Here is a 16162-nt window from a genome sequence, read left to right on the forward strand (position 1 = left end):
CAAATATCAATTCATAGAAATAAGAATTTTGATTTTTATTACTGTAAACCTAAAAAATTCTAAATTTGCTAAAATATGTGGGCACCATCAATAAAAAAAACAATATTCTCGGTAACCATAAGACTACTACGGGAACCTGAAATCGCTATTCATCGAAATCTGTCGTTCAATACCATGATGTATAGTGACATGTGTAACCGTATATCATAGGTAGAATTTTTTTTTCTTCAATATGAACGATATTGAAAGAAAAAATTGCCAGATACTAAAGGCCCGAATACACACACGGCGTAATTATGCCTTCTCCATACAAATTAAAAGGCGTAATCGCACCTTCCGTTGGGACGCCTTTCAACCAGATCCTTCTATCTGTGCCTTCTAGTGGAGAAGGTAGTCGTTCGCCGCCTTCGGCTGAGTACTTGACTACCTTCCGTGTAGATGCATCGTGCCTTCCACACGGTCTTGTGTCACCTTCTTTTGGCGAAGGTGCTGGCAACGCCGTGTTGTATCATTTTTCGCCTGCTGGTGATTCTAGAAGTGTGTTGCCTTATTTTTTCTTTTAACAAACATAACCAAACATGAATTGGGTGGCATGCGTTATCACGCCGTGTGTGTATTCGGGCCTTAACCCTCTAGTGCCCAATGCCGCCATTTGGCGGGCTTCAGTCGATGTTCTGAAAAGCTCCCATAAATACTTAAAAAGTGATTATAATGGTTCATAGTGATTTATATTCCAAACTAATGACCAGAACAGTTTCATGGCACCACAAGTTTAACGTTGAGAACAAAAAACCATGGGTGTAATTGGTTTTACGTTATATAGCTTGAAAGAAAAACCAATATGGGACAAAAATGCGGGTACATTTCAAAAGTACTCGCATATTTTGTCCTATCACATATAAATTCAACCAGCAACCGGTAGTATCACTGACAAAGTAGATTTTACTACCGAAAAACAACATTAGTCTAGTTAATTGAATGACATACTTCTATCCAGCTTTCCACGAGCGGTAATAGCGGACTGTGCACGCAGCCCATTTTGACGTTTTCTGTAAGTCAGAGAATTTTCAATCACAGTAACGGAGTAGAAAATATAACAACGTCGTAACGTAGCATAGCAACCTCAACAAACAATGGGCGTTTTGTTATTTGAATTTTGTCGTGCACATGCCATGTTTTTCCATATAAAAGTATCAATTTCAGTTTTTTTTCGGAAAACATGATAACAATTAAGTTGATTCCCGATGATGACTCAAAAGTGACAAAAATCAATATGAGACATTTATGCGGGTACCGGCAGAGGAGGTATGATTTAGATTAACGCACATTTTTTTCATCTGGACGGGACTCTCTGCCTGAATGAGATACACAAACTCGTCTACCACCTCGATTTCATCACCGCTAATATGAATTCATGGTGGGAGGGTTATAATGTCTTCTCTGGAACCTATTCCTCTCATGTATTAAGTTTTCGATGCGTTGATGGCGACATGTGGCTTTTGATCCTTCCTGCTCAACTACAAGTTCTGAAAATCAAAGTTTGGGGAAGTAGTTACGATCATGTCCGCGTAATCACGCAAGTCATTCTCTATGTTACTATTTAAAAGTAAAACTAAAAACCAACCAAATATAAACATAAATTTGCTTTTAAAATATATCTTTTGCCTGGCGTCCCCGTGTGCAATGCACAAGTTGCACCTATGGACGAGTCGCCCCTGATGGCCAGTCCAATTCGTCCGACTTCAGCCTTCAGTCTGATGTACATCTCCGTCATCTTCTCAAGGGTTCGTGCTACAATATCAATGCCAACGGCGAAGCCAAAGAGCTGGACAGACCTTCCAAATATCGTGCCACTCGTGTCGATACCAGCCCTACGTATCACACCTTCCAAATCGATGTTGAATAGCAGGCACGATAATCCCGGTACCCTCTTCGAGATTCGAAGGGACTCGAGAGTGTCCCCGAAACTCAAACTACGCACATCACTCGAATCATCGTCGACTTGATCAACCGTGTCAGTTTATCCGAAAAACCGTAATCGTGCATAATCTGCCATAGCTGATCTCGATCGATTGTGTCGTATGCCGATTTGAAGTCGATGAACAAATGATGTGTGGGCACGTTATATTCACGGCACTTCTGAAAGACCTGCCGTACCGCGAATATTTGGTCCGTGGTAACGCGGGCACCCATAAATCCCGCTTGGTATTACCCCACGAATTCCGATGGGTTACTTTCAGCATAAACATCCGATGTACTTTGTTCGGTAGAATTTATAACAAGCCCTATTCTCGCAGCTCTCCTCTTGAAAGGTCCAAAGGTCTCTTCAACCGCGCTATGCTTAATACCAATGATTTCGATATCGCCCGCAAAACCTTGGAGCATGCGAGACTTCGTCAAGATGGTGCCGATTCTGTGCACACCAGCCCTCCGTATAGCACAATAAGTTTGACAGCCAGTCACCCTGCTTCAAACCATCTAACATTATGAAAGCGTCCTATATCTACCTGGCTATCCTGACGCTTGATGTGGAACCATCCCAACCTTTGAAAATTCGTTGTCGGCTTCGTGGTGGCCTGTAAAGCCTTAACGAAGTTGTACGCTGTCCTGGAGTCTATAAACAGCTGGTGATTCCGGAAGTTGAATTCTCGAAATTTATCGTAGATTTGTCGCAAGTAGAGCGTCTTACCCGGGACGTCCCGGGATGGTTTTTCCGGGAAATTTCAATTTCGAATATTTTCTTCAATAAGAAATATTGAAAAATCGATATAAAATTACAGACTCTGTACACTGTTGTGCAATGGTGAATGAAATTGTATAGCCATGTGCTCATGAATGACTTTTATTTTCCTCTAATATATTTTGATTCGTGTAAGAAATGCGATTTGCCCATAAGTTGACATTTAATGCAAATTTATTTCATCATCATGCGACGATTCGAAAAATACCATTATTCCAAAACACAAAGACTAGATTGGAGAAAGTAGAATATGAAAGGACTTTTACAAGTGATCGTAGTTTATAGGAAATGCGATTGCAAAAAGGAATATTCCATACCAACGCACACTCATTATTCATCAATTCTTCATCACGCAAGGAGTAGGAGAAATGCTTGCGCGGGAAAGTAGAATATGAAAGGATTTGCACATGTGACCGTAGTTCATAAGAAATTTCATCCTCGCGCGAAGACGCAAGAAGTAGGCGAATTCCTTGCTCGATTATAAGATGGCTATTGTATCACCACGCGAGGACGAGACTAGGGAAAATAGGATCAGCGCATATAAAAGGATGTGCACAAGCGATTGTAGTTTATAAGTTTGATTGCAGCAGACGAAGTACACAAACAAGGGAACAAACAGAACTTCTAATTGAAGATTCCGCACGTGAATGAAAACAGTTATTAGTTTGTCACCGCCGTAAACAACAAGTCGAGAATAATCATATTGAAAAAGGTTTGTCTGTCATCCAGCAGCAGTTTCGAATCTATTATTACAGTAACCTATTCATTACTGCAGAAATGGCAGGAGTCTGGCAATATTTAATCCTTTAAATGTCCACAGCAACTCTCGTGCAAGGGTTCTACCAGTGGCCTTTTGCGACACTTGCAGAACAAACACAAAAACACCGTAAAACGACCATCCTCCGGAGAAGCAATAACTACAAACCCAAGTCCTCGTGAAGTGTCGAAGCTAAGTAGTCCTCCTACAGGATCTTTGTTGATGCAGTGTGTGAAACAAAAATTACCAGAAAAACTAATGAACTTTATTAAATTTTTCGAGAAATGATCATCTTTTTATATTGTTTTAGGAATTCGATTCCTTTTCTCATTTTATGTGACAAAAAAAAATCCAAATTAAATAAATCACAGTTATTTAACGTTTCTTTCAAAATATCTTTTACATCCCGGGATTTCCCGGGAAATCATATTTATATTTCCCGAATCCCGGGAAGCTAAAAACAGTCGGGAAATGGACGCTCTAGTCGCAAGGTAAACATTTGGTCCGTGTTGGAGCTTCTCCTTCGAAAATCACATTGGTATTCGTCAATGAAGCTTTCTTGCAACGGCCTCAGTCGATATACGGTATTGAGAAGAGTTATGTCCTGATAGTTACAGGCCACCGCCTTGTTTTTTTTTGTAAATTGGGCATATGAGACCAACCAGTCCGAGAGCAATTCTTCATCCACCCACACTTTCAGCATGATCCGATGAATGGCACAATACAGCTGTTCGCTCCCTTTTTTGAAAAGCTCGGCGGAAATGCCTCCTCCCCAGCTGTTTAGCAGTTCTTCAGCTCTTAAGCAGCCACTCCTCCAGTTAATAACCGCTGGATGTTCAACCGTATCTTCCTCGTTTTCCTTAAATTCAATACTCGGGACAATTGGGCGCGGGTCTTGGATACCACAAGATAGTGATCCGAGCCAACGTTTGGTCCTCTGAACGGCCTTATGTCTATAACGTCCAAAAAGTGCCGATGGTCAATCTGAGAGTATCCGGGTGTGCTTACGAATATTCCGGCGTGCAAAATAAGTGCTACAGGCAGTCATGCCTCTGTCTGCAGTGCAATTAATAAGCCTCAGGCCATTATCGTTTGTAGTAAAATGGAACCTTTCGCTACCAACTACGTAGCGGAATAAGTTTTCTTACCTGACCTGCATATTTGCATCCCCGTTGACAATCTTGGTGTCATGACCTGGGCACTCACTGTACGGCTTTTCAAACAGATCATAAAACTCCTCCTTCTCATAATCGGGTTTATCATTAGTCGGTGCGTATACATTGATTAGGCAGTAAGGCATCGTGCACAAATTACGTAACGCAAAAATGTAGATTAAAGACTCCCCCCCCCCCCTATGTAACAATAAGTAACGCAGAGCTAACCTCCCTCCCCCTGTTCATACATCGTTGCAAAGAGATCGAGAAGCAAAACCTTTCTCCTCCTTTCTGCTTGAGAACGAGACCTACGCTACGCTTTTCACGTGTTTCGCACACACGCTTCTGAGATACACTTTCTTTATCATGTACCCGTCTGAGTAGCTGCTGCTTCTGCACTGGCACGCAAAAACTCTTTTGTCTTGCTACTCAGCGACTGTGAAAGTGTACGCGAGTTCCTGCTAGTGAGTATGAGTATGAGTGCTTGAAAAAACGTGCTCGAAAACGAAAATCGTTGTTCATTTACGAAGTAAAGAATCTGTATAGTCATGCTTGTCATTCTGCTCAGTATGTGAAAGGAGAGGAGAAAAAAATAACCGCGCACTTCCCTTCCAGTATGTGCCTGCGTGTAGCAAATGCTTTCACCACACTGCTTCTTTCTCCACCAGCTTACAGAGAGACAAACACACTTCCAGCTCACCCCACATCTGATAAAAACAAGAGGGGTGAATCACTTTACAGAGAAAACGCAGAAGTACACAACAGTGTCCACTGGCGAGTAGTCCGGAAGGTGAAAAAAACCTACCGGGCAAAAGTGTAGTCCTCGTGTAGCTACACTGCGAAAACGAATTCCACCAGAGTAAGTTCGACCGGCACGAGCAACGCACTACGCAGTCTATTTTTTCTCCCAATCTCTTTTCCTCTTCTGCCATGCTCAAGAAACCAACTGTGAACGCACCGCAGATAGCTCTGCAGTGTAATTATTGTGTGTGTTGTCTACACGTGTGAGAAAGTACACCATAGTTCTTTGTCTCGCAAGAGAGAGATTTCAGATTTCACCGCAGTGCGTTCAGAAAGCTCAGCAGATAAAAATCGTTGTCCCTTCTAGCATGAGCGTTGATTTGCTCTTTAGTGCAGTGCAAGATGTTCTCCTACACTCTAGAGGTTTTCTGAGGAGAAAAGACAAGCATGTGTATAGTATCGCATAATGGACCGTGTAGGGTATCGGACTGCTTTGTTAAGTTTTTTTTTACAGCAGTCTAATGCAAACCTAGCTGAATCAAACCGGTACCGAAGTAGTCCGTTATCCTATTTAAAATATTATTTCTTGCCCCTCAGCAACCATCGCAAAGCATCCTAATACGATTGTCTTCGGCTGGTTGTGCTCGCGAATGTGGGAGTACACACGAGTAAAACAGTAGGCGAGCGTGTGTGCATATAATTTCGGGAGCGAATGCGAGCAAGGAAGACAGCGAGAAAGAACGAGAAATAGCTTGAATGGAGAATACTCCAGTGTGTGATATCGGTAGCAACGAGAATCTCACATGAGGTGTTACATACTAACATCTCTGTGTTGACCAGCAAAATCATATTAAAATGAACACGTTTTGTATTGTACCTGCACACAATACCAATCAATGTCAGATTCTGACAGTTCGTTTGGCATACAACATTCTCACCGGTCATCTGTCCCTCTGAATATTTCTATATAAAACCAAACCTCATTAATTTTCTTCTGCAAACAGGTAATGTTGAACTGGCAGCACTGCAGTGGTTCGATTATGTATAGATCATTGCACGATGCGTCGTTTGACAGTTCGGGAAGGTAAATTTTGCGGACTGAGATTTATCGTGGATGGAACCGAAAGAAGTTTTTATTCTAACGCTTTTTGGGATTGACCTACTGTAATAGTAATGTGTTCATTATTACACTAAAGTTTTTTTTACGTGGGGATACGTAACGCGTAAAAAAATCACGTAATTTTTAAAATCCGCGTTAATTTCTAACTCCGCGCGAAAAAAAACTTCATTTGCTAATGGTTTTTAATCATTTCTGCTAATTTTTTTTTCGAAAAAGAATCAATAACTGCTGAATTTCAAGAAAAAATATAGAAAGGGTAGGCCAAATCAGTGAATATTTAGCATTTGAATTAAGTAACTCATCGAACATTCTAAATAAGCGATTTGAAAATGAAAAACCATCTAAAACATGCCACGTAAAAAACGATTTTCCTGAAAAATTCGCGTATAAAACCAAGTAAATTCCGGAATCCACGTAAAGAAACGAGTAAACTCCAAAATCTGCGTGAAAAAAAACCTTAGTGTACTAGTTTCTCATGCGCTTTCTAATAGAATAGAAATTTCAACAACTTGTAGACAAACCTTCCGGAACTGGCTAAAACAGTGAGGTTATGCCGCTCCAGGCCATTGCACATCTATACGCACATCGACGTGTGTGTGTTCTTTAAATACGTGGAAGTGGCTCAAGATATAGTCACTGTATTTTACTAGTCTGGCAAAGTGAAGCTGGCAAACGGGTATCAACGGGAAATGTTCTAGCTGCACATAACTCTTTTCATGCTAAATTTTGCCACTTGTACACTGTGCCACCCTGCAGTGTGACATTTTCTCTCAAATAAGGTATCAACGAGTAAGAACGGGTGCGCTACAACTGAAGGACTATTTCAAAATCAAAAAAATATGATCGCCTCAAAATAATGGTTTTTGGCATAGACCAAAAACTTAAAGAATGTATGAAAATTGTCGCAAGTTTGTACATTCCAATATGTCTCTTGACCAAAGCTAAAATGTAAATATATACACTAAAGTCGATTTTTACGCGGGGGATACGTGCCGCTTAAAAAAACACATAAAAAAAACCGCGTGAATTCCGGAATCCGCGTAGAAAAAAACCGCGTAAATTCCGGAATCCGCGTAAAAACACCCACGTAAAAGAAACGCGTAAAAAGCGACCTTAATGCAATTTGTTGCATTTGGTTCTCTTGATTTACAATAGGGAGCCTATACACCAGAGAGACGCAGAGGCACTCACCATTAAGACAACTGTCAACATCAAAACGGATAACGGCAATGCAAAAGTCAAGTTCTAGGATTAACGCAATCGTATTATTTGAGCCTGATTTAGTATATTAATATGTATTTTGTACGATTTGTACGACCACAATACTTCAAAGAAAACAAATCAGCACGTAATTGACTGGTTCCCGTTTAGAAAGCTCAAACTGGTTTCCGAAGTCCACTTCATCAAACTAGAAAAAATACAGTAAATACAGTTCAAGAGTGTGAATTTTTGGGAAAAAATGATTCACATTGTTCTTTAGTTGGATTAAACAAGTTCAGCAAAGTGGTTTTTTCTCCTGCAGAGAGCGTCATAAGCCTAAGATTCTTGAAAAAATATAGATAATTTAATGCGTAAGAATTAGGGTGTCCTAAAATTGTATTATGTTTGTAATTCTGAGGGCTCAATCTTCAGGGATTTAAATGAAGTTTTCCCTTAACCCTCTAGTGCCCAAGTTATTTCTCAGACGGACTTCGGTAATTCACTATGAATCTTTATTAAAATTTTTAAGAATTTATTGAAGCGTGTCTGAAGGCGGCCCTGGGTACCAAAAGGTTAGGCAAACATAGAAACGACGAGCAATTACTCTGCGGCCGTTTAACGCACTTCCTAGCGCGCTAGGGGCAACAGAATTGACACAAATCATTGAAAAGATGAAATCTTTCATAAGTTTTCCAGTTTGAGCTGTAGGGCACATTGTTTCGCTTTTGTACACCAGTGTAATAATCAACTCAATTTAAATTCTAGATTATATATTAAGGTAATCAACAACAGACTTTTTCGATGAGATGTTCCGTTTTTTTTTTAAGTTTTTTTGTAACCATTAGTAATGTATGTGCCTTTTCTTCGGCGGACTTTAGATTAAATAACCATTGTAGTCTTCTGCTGTCCCGAGCGCTCTTCAATATTTCTACCATTGTCCGCTTTGCTTGAATATCTACTCGATCAGAAATGTTTTTTCATCACAGTAAATCACGAATAACTTTTTTAGGATTAAATCTAACTCTACTCTCTCTTCGCAAAATTATTCCTCATAAAATTTCCTATCTTTTGACGATAATGGACTTAATATGATTCAACGTACGTTACGCGCTTCAAATGATTAAATGCCGACATGTTCCAAAAATCCCTATCGCGAATCTACTCATTGTACCTCATAATCTACATGCTCTCTTAATTCTTCTGTATTTATTGAAGCCAAAAGAACTAGAAAATGGTTTAAATAAGATATTCTCGATATGAAAATCAGGTAGACAATGTTTAGCTATAAATAGTCATTAATTATGAAATACATTCGTGCCAATATACAGAACGCAAGTCAACCTTACATTCTTGCACCGACAGACAACGGTTAGACAATCAATCAGTATGTAGAAGTTTTTTTTCCACCACTGCCAAACTACACACATAGTCTAGGTAGGTACCAAGAAGCACACCACAACAGGCACGAAGGTATGCAGCGCCTTTTTCAAGAACCTTTTAAAATCCGACAGTTTGCGTGTGAAGGAGCCCGTTTCTCGCTGCTCCCTTGTTTCGTTCGCGTTCGTTCTAATATGCCTGCATTGGAGTTCCCCGCATGCCTATGGAATTGCCAAAGGAAACCACAACGTACAGGTAAAGCCATAAACTTGTCCTAGACAAACGTTGTTTACATTCATGGAACAGGTTCGTTGCATGCAGTCGAAAGTCCTTGAGGGCTAGCTAATTCAGCGGGTTGGGCTCGGTCAGTTTTGTATGTATATTAGAAGGAAAAAAATGTTCCCAATTCATTGTCATTAAAATAAATTATATGTTTCTAGCATTGCAGTGTAAACCATCCTTTTAGGTCAATCACCAAAAAAAACATCAAAAAAGTACTGAACCCCAAACGAAAACCTCATCTTCAATCGTGCCTTGCATAGGCGATAAAATACTTTGGTGGCAAGCTCTGAATATTTGAAACTTCATGCGCCACTTTCGGGGCTCACGGTCCGGATTTTTCTCACATTTGTACCTTCGCGGTCTGTAAAGCATCGGCGGCGCCCTTAATGCTATTTTGGTGCAGCGGCCTGGCTCGATACGCATACATCGGTCCGGTCGAGCTATTGGGATGCAAATTAGAGCAATACCGAAAACGTGACACAGCGAAATAAGCTCCGCTGCCGCACGCACCTCCCCGTCGCAGGAGTGAATTGCGGTGGGACCGAAAGCGTTGGAAATACGTGTGAAATACTAACAGACTGCAGTTGTTTTCGAATGCTGAAGCTAGGACCCGTGCGGTCTCGGCCGATCCAACTCGCACCGTTCGGTGGTGGATCGTGACGTGGTTAGTCTACATTTCCGTAAACCGCTCGCTCGCTTAACGCCGGCCGCGTAGAAAGTTTTGTTAAACATATAAAACGTTCGTTTGGCATAAAGCACAACCGGCGCGCGCGCGGAGGGAAGTGGCCGCGAGTGGCGTTAGTCGTACTCCAACGAGAGCGCACACTGAAGACGCGCGACGGGGGGGCTCAGCCCAACTGAGATCAGACGAAATTTTGACGTTGACCCCTCGCCGAACTCCGCCATCGGCACTGACAACGGCGATGACAGCCTGACGAACTAGACCAGTAACTTTCACTTATTTTCCGCTGTCTGACAGGCCCGATATTATTATGATGCAATCAATTGCGTGGAACTTGCACTGACCTTTCCTTTTCCCGATCCCAAACCGAGGCGACCTAGTGCGAAGGATAATTTTGAAGCAATGGGCCTCACGAGTCGCGTCGTCGTCGCAAGTCGTTACGGCATTTGCCCTGCGGCCGTTTTTGATTATGGAATGGGAGTCCTCCGCTGTTTACTATTATGATATTAAATAATTTTATCGCGTGTGCGCTTCCGGCGGTTGGGCGGCTGGACTCGAGCATTTATTACAGGTTCATCATATTATCATAGTTGGAAGAATTATTATTTCATTTTCATTTCATATCAGTGATAATTAGTAAGACATTACTGGACATTTTCATCTACATCAGGATCAAAAACCGGGTACTTATTTTTGACATTATTTCTTTAATGTGGACTAGCCCAATGACCGATGATAGACCAGCTATTAGACTTTCAAGAAATGCTTTTAAATTGATTAGGAAGACATTTTTTTCATATTATGACGTTAGTGGCTATTTGAAGCAAAAACTGAAATTTTTATTGCAAAGCGGGTTTCAAGACGAAAATTTACATGAAAAAAGATCCTTGATATCTTATCAGGGGGCTGAGATATTGGCGTTTTTACATGTGATGGAAAACTATGCATTTTGTCAAAAATGCCACTAAAGCTCAATATCTCCATTGCGCAGTGTTTTATTTTGCCGTTTGTGCGAATAATTTCCTAAATAGTGATTTAAAAGTTGATTATAGCCTAAAGGTATGTTCGGAGAAGTTTCAGGGTATACAAAAATACATCTTTTGATGTACTGAAATGGGTGACCAGTTAGTGAGATAAAAAATTTACTTTTTAATCAGAATAAGATAGACGCAAGGTGTCTTCTACAAAGTTTTAGGTTATCTTAAAACAAGAAACTTTACCGAAGACATTATGTTTCTATCTCTTACATATTACGAGCAACATTGAGTTTTCTATTAGAAGGCACTAAAAATCACAATTTTCGTTCTAACTTTTTTCGCAGATTTTTCCGAATTTTTAAACCTTCTACTAAGTTATCAACCGTCCAAAAATGCATTTGATTTCTGAACATTGTTATATTTTATCTTCCAAAATAAAACAGTTATTTAACATATTTGTTAAAATGTATAGTTTTCCATCACATGTAAAAATGCCAATATCTCAGCTCTCCGATAAGATATCAAGTATCTTTTTTCATGTAAATTTTTTGTGTGTGAATTTGTGTTTTGAAGGGTTTTATCTAAAAATTATTAGAAAAAATATTTTTTGTGTGATGTTTAATGGGCTCTGGGAGTCAAATAACTGAATGCAATGCTGAACTAACCCATGCAAAATATTCAGAAACAACTCCACAAAAATAAAAAAATATATGGGAAAATTTGGGAATCGAACAGAAATGAAAAAAAGTGCAAAAGAGTGGGTTTTTAGCTTAAAAGTCATTTTTTCAAGAATCACGTTTGGGTAACCTGAAAACAATTTTTAGAAAGTCGAAATGTTCTACAAAAATGCTATAAAAAACCTTATCTTTCAAATTAGGGCTGAGCACCTTGACTTTTTCAACATCGATTTTTTTTGGGACACCCTAGTATACATGCTGTTTCAAAGTCTAATAGGACTTTTGTGATTGTTTTCAAAAAGACCACTCTGTTGCTGCAGTTTTTTAAAGGATTTCGAAGACAACCCGCTGGGAGAAATACGCTACAATTCACTGAATTTATCGGTCACTTAATGTTCTGAAAGGCCTAAGTCAGGATACAAAAGAATTTTGTATGTTAAAAATGCTCCAATTCTTAGCAGTTCAGAATTTTATTCCTCCAGTTCCCTTTAAGTACAAATGTCTCAGTTCATACAGAAGGGAATTAAGCATTGTCATGATCCAAGCAACTGATTTCTCTTCTAACGCCGAAAAATAAGTAACAACCCTGTACCAAAACATGGCAACCTCAGCCCAAGTCAGCAGGCGATCGCAAGTATTATTACGTGAATGGTTCTTTTTCGTGTCATCATTCCTTTTTTGTGTGTTTTCAATTAGACATTTGGAACCTGCAGCTCAAATGAATTAAGCTTGATCCTTCTACCTGCCAGCTAGCTTGTCCTGTCTCCTTTAGGTCTTTTGTTGCAGTTACACAATATGCGGGGTTGTTGTTGATGAACAGGTATACAGTTTTTTTTTTTTTTCATTTAGTTTATGATCAATCAAATGATTCCTGATTTCTTCTACACTATCCGCAACGAAACAGCTGCGGAATAGCACTCAACTTCATCAATATAATGTTTTATTTCGATGTTGTTCCTCGACACGATTTCGAACAAAAATATTTAATGGATACTAAGGTAGTCATTACTCACAGATACACCATTACGTAAAACAGCAAAAAAATCAATGCATGCTCTTATATTTACATTGCACTTTTACTGCTCCTCATTGTACACTTTAATGATCCTAGGGATCAGTTATTTTCAAAGGAAATTCAATTGTAGTTTGGAATGCAGAAAATTAGTTTCCTGCTTCCAGCTCTATTACGTTTATTTTTGCAATCAAATGAGAGGGTATTTTCCAATCCTTTCCCCGGAAAGAAAAATCAAATTTTACCTCAAAAAATACATATTAAAACTCCCATCCTTCTTTAATCATGGGCACACTTGATACAACCTGTGTTTCAAATTAGCCAAATTACAGATCGATTTAATCTTTGTAAACGTTCGCTTTATTATTTTTGTAGAATTATAGAAAAAGTTTAAAGATTTGTTCTACGGTATTACTATACGGCATTACCTTTAGGATTAGGTTTATAATAATACTAGAACTTACAAAATTATGGTGACAGTTTTTCTAAAATGAGCTACAAACATAAATAAATGTTTTAAAACAGAAATAGTCTTTTGAAAGACCAACACCCACACATTGTTCAAACGTATTTGCATCCTTTAGTCTGAAAGTTTGCTAGAATTGACAAAATTCCCGAACACATTTATATCCATAGCGTTTAGTACGTAGCAATTTAATGCCGATTCCTACCTGAACTAAATACATGTTGAATCACCAGCAAGGTAAAAGTGCAATGTTCGTTACCGCTCCGCCACTCACGTCCAGTTACAGCCCAGCAGGTTTCCAAGTGGCAGTACCGTTCTCGGTTTCCTCGGTGCGCCTTTAAACGATTGCTACCGTTTTTGGTTCTAGTAGAATCGACAATCCACTCCACTCCTCAACATCCAATTCCTCGTTGGTCCTTCGGACAGTGATAACTAGTGAATCACGTGACTTGTGCTCTGGTCCCCAGTCATCGAAGAGACGATGTTGGTTACAAAACCAATTTAGCGTAACGACGAGAGTTAATTAATCTGTCCCATAATCGTCATTTCTTTCGCTGATGGGGCAAACTCGTAAAGTAAGGCTGTTTACACCGATCGATTCGACAACAAAACACTTTCCATCAATTTTGAAAACACTCTTTCTCTTCCCACTCTTCGTAACTTCCCCGTTTCGAAAAGGTAATAGCCTCAGCAAGGTTCGATTTCCACTTGTATTTGATTATTTATTCATACAAAACGAACCACCCGATCGGGTTGACACACACGAAAAAAAACCCGTCCGTGAAAGTTGCGATCGACGACGTGCGCCGCAATTGTTAATTCATTCACTGGATGGCGTGCCGAAATTTCGAAACATTCACAGCTCACGTCCAGCTTGTTGTGCATGGCTTATCGAGTAGCCACTTCGTTTCATCAGCTAGGCTACACGCACCGTCCAACACTCGAGGTGACTCAACAGGCCACTCGGGATCACTTCCCGCCTTTTACGTCTTGGACGTTACACATTGACTGGCTTTGGCAGCGCTGTCAAAATTTGTACACAACCGCAAACACGCACAGCCAAACACATCCGAATCCGGTTCGCCGTTAGCACCCCAAAACAGTAACCACTTGACCAGCTGCTGCTGCTACCTCTTCCAATTTTCAACGGCTTTTTCCGTTCTTCCTCGTCACTACTGCGGCAGATCCGTACCGGCACGACTTCAACAGTGGCTGCTCTGAAGAAACCAGTAGGTCATCAAATTCACCATAATAACTAGTTTGGCGCAACATGTGCGTGTTGTGTGTTAAAATTTGAAATTTAGAAGCACAATCCCCATGAGTCAGGTGTTTTCGGGATCTTCTTTCCACCCTTCCTACCGGGTAATACCCACTATGAACAGGATAATCGGCCGAATCGGCGTAAACCTTCTAGTCACTGCCACTAATAAGCTCTCGGGCTTAAAAAAAAACCCTTTTAACAGGGATGATTTGTTTCACGCTAATAGCCGGCGATAGTCCTTCAAACTTGCTCCAATACCGCACACTGTTTATGTTTAATGATACAAAAACAAGAAAAAAAAGCTTACAACTTCACTCAAAACGTGACCGTTCTCGAAGAGAGTCAACAGTTCAATGCAAACTATCGCGCCCGCACGATACTGCTTGAAGTCACAACTTCGTAACTCACAAGCGTTCATTCGAAGCATGCTCATACAGCGGAACCGAATAGTACCGCTGTAACAAAACCAAAACATGAATGAATCCGAAAAGCAATCGCGTGGTGTCTGGTGGTAGCGCAGCAAACAGGCAGAGAGAGAGACCGCGCGTTCGAATGTTTTGCTTTCTTAGTGTCTCCTATTTCTATAATAAACGCACTTTGCCGCCAGGAGAGTGGCAAGAGAGCTTCATTAGCACTCTTGATGAGTTGCGCAGGTTTGGCGTGATAAAAAAAGCAATGAAATAAACATGCGCGAATGAAACTGAGTGCGCGATAAACTGTAGATGGAAAGAAAAACCAAAACAGTTTAAAAGGAAATGATAATAGACGAATTGTTTGGATGCTGAATTTAAAGTGATGCAGCTACGATGTAGCCTACGGTGCTTTCGGCCGGACAAACGAATCATTCAGAACATCATTATTTTTCTGTGTGGACTTAAATAATCAACGAAAAAGATTAGTGAATTTTATAGCCGGAAAAATTGGGAATTTCAAATCGAAATTAGAATAGTGTTTTCGGCCTTTAGTTGAATATGATTTTTACTGCTGTATGAATATTCTCTGAGCCGAATGATCGCAGGGTAATTCAAGCGGTTTTTGAATAATACAAAATTGAAAAACCGAAAAAACATGATTAAACTACTCGTTTGTCATTCGCAGACGAGTTTGAAACGTTATTCGATTAATCAAATTTTACGTCAAATTTAATTTTTTTATCGATCCGAATATTCGGTAGGCTCTTTTCTCATATCCGAAACACCGCAAGAAAGATGACAATCAATTTAATTGAAAAGTTTCCGCTAAATCCGAATATGAAATCAGAATATATTCGGTTATAGCGAGCCAATTTTCGGGATCTTCAAACGAAATTATATTCATTTTTTTTTGTCGGGTTTATAGATTCAGTTTTTCTTTTGATTTCTTCTTTTTTAAAGAATTTTAATTTTCTACATGACGTTCAGAGCACAAAACTAAAAAAAAATCCCATCAGTTTTGAAACACTCATCAAGGCTTATAGTTACATTAAAAAAGAATAGTTTGCGCTATCCCATAGTTTGTGTAAGGTTCCTGAGCTTTATAAAAAATGTTGTCTTAAGTAATCAGTAAAAAGACAGTGGTAATTCGCGGCAAAAAAGTTGAAAATTCGCGGGTTGCAAAAGTGAAAATATTCAAATTTCGCGGCAATTTCGCTGTAACCTTTATCTCCAGAAAATGTAAAATTAAGTGTTTTTTGGTTAAATGAAAAAACATGCTGCGTTCTGTATCTACCTAGTTTCC

General features: G+C 39.7%; 1 protein-coding gene across 1 annotated transcript in view; it reads right to left on the bottom strand.

Moving 5' to 3' along the window:
• Positions 1-14787, bottom strand: part of LOC129722765 (supervillin) — a 433084-nt gene extending 418297 nt beyond the window's left edge. The window contains exon 1 of the mRNA XM_055676480.1: positions 13391-14787. Coding sequence (XP_055532455.1) covers positions 13391-13405 — 15 coding nt within the window. The 5' untranslated portion in view covers positions 13406-14787. The remainder of the gene's footprint in view (positions 1-13390) is intronic.
• Positions 14788-16162: the final 1375 nt, after the last annotated feature.

Source organism: Wyeomyia smithii, chromosome 2 (genome assembly GCF_029784165.1).
Source record: "Wyeomyia smithii strain HCP4-BCI-WySm-NY-G18 chromosome 2, ASM2978416v1, whole genome shotgun sequence".
Lineage (NCBI taxonomy): Eukaryota > Metazoa > Arthropoda > Insecta > Diptera > Culicidae > Wyeomyia > Wyeomyia smithii.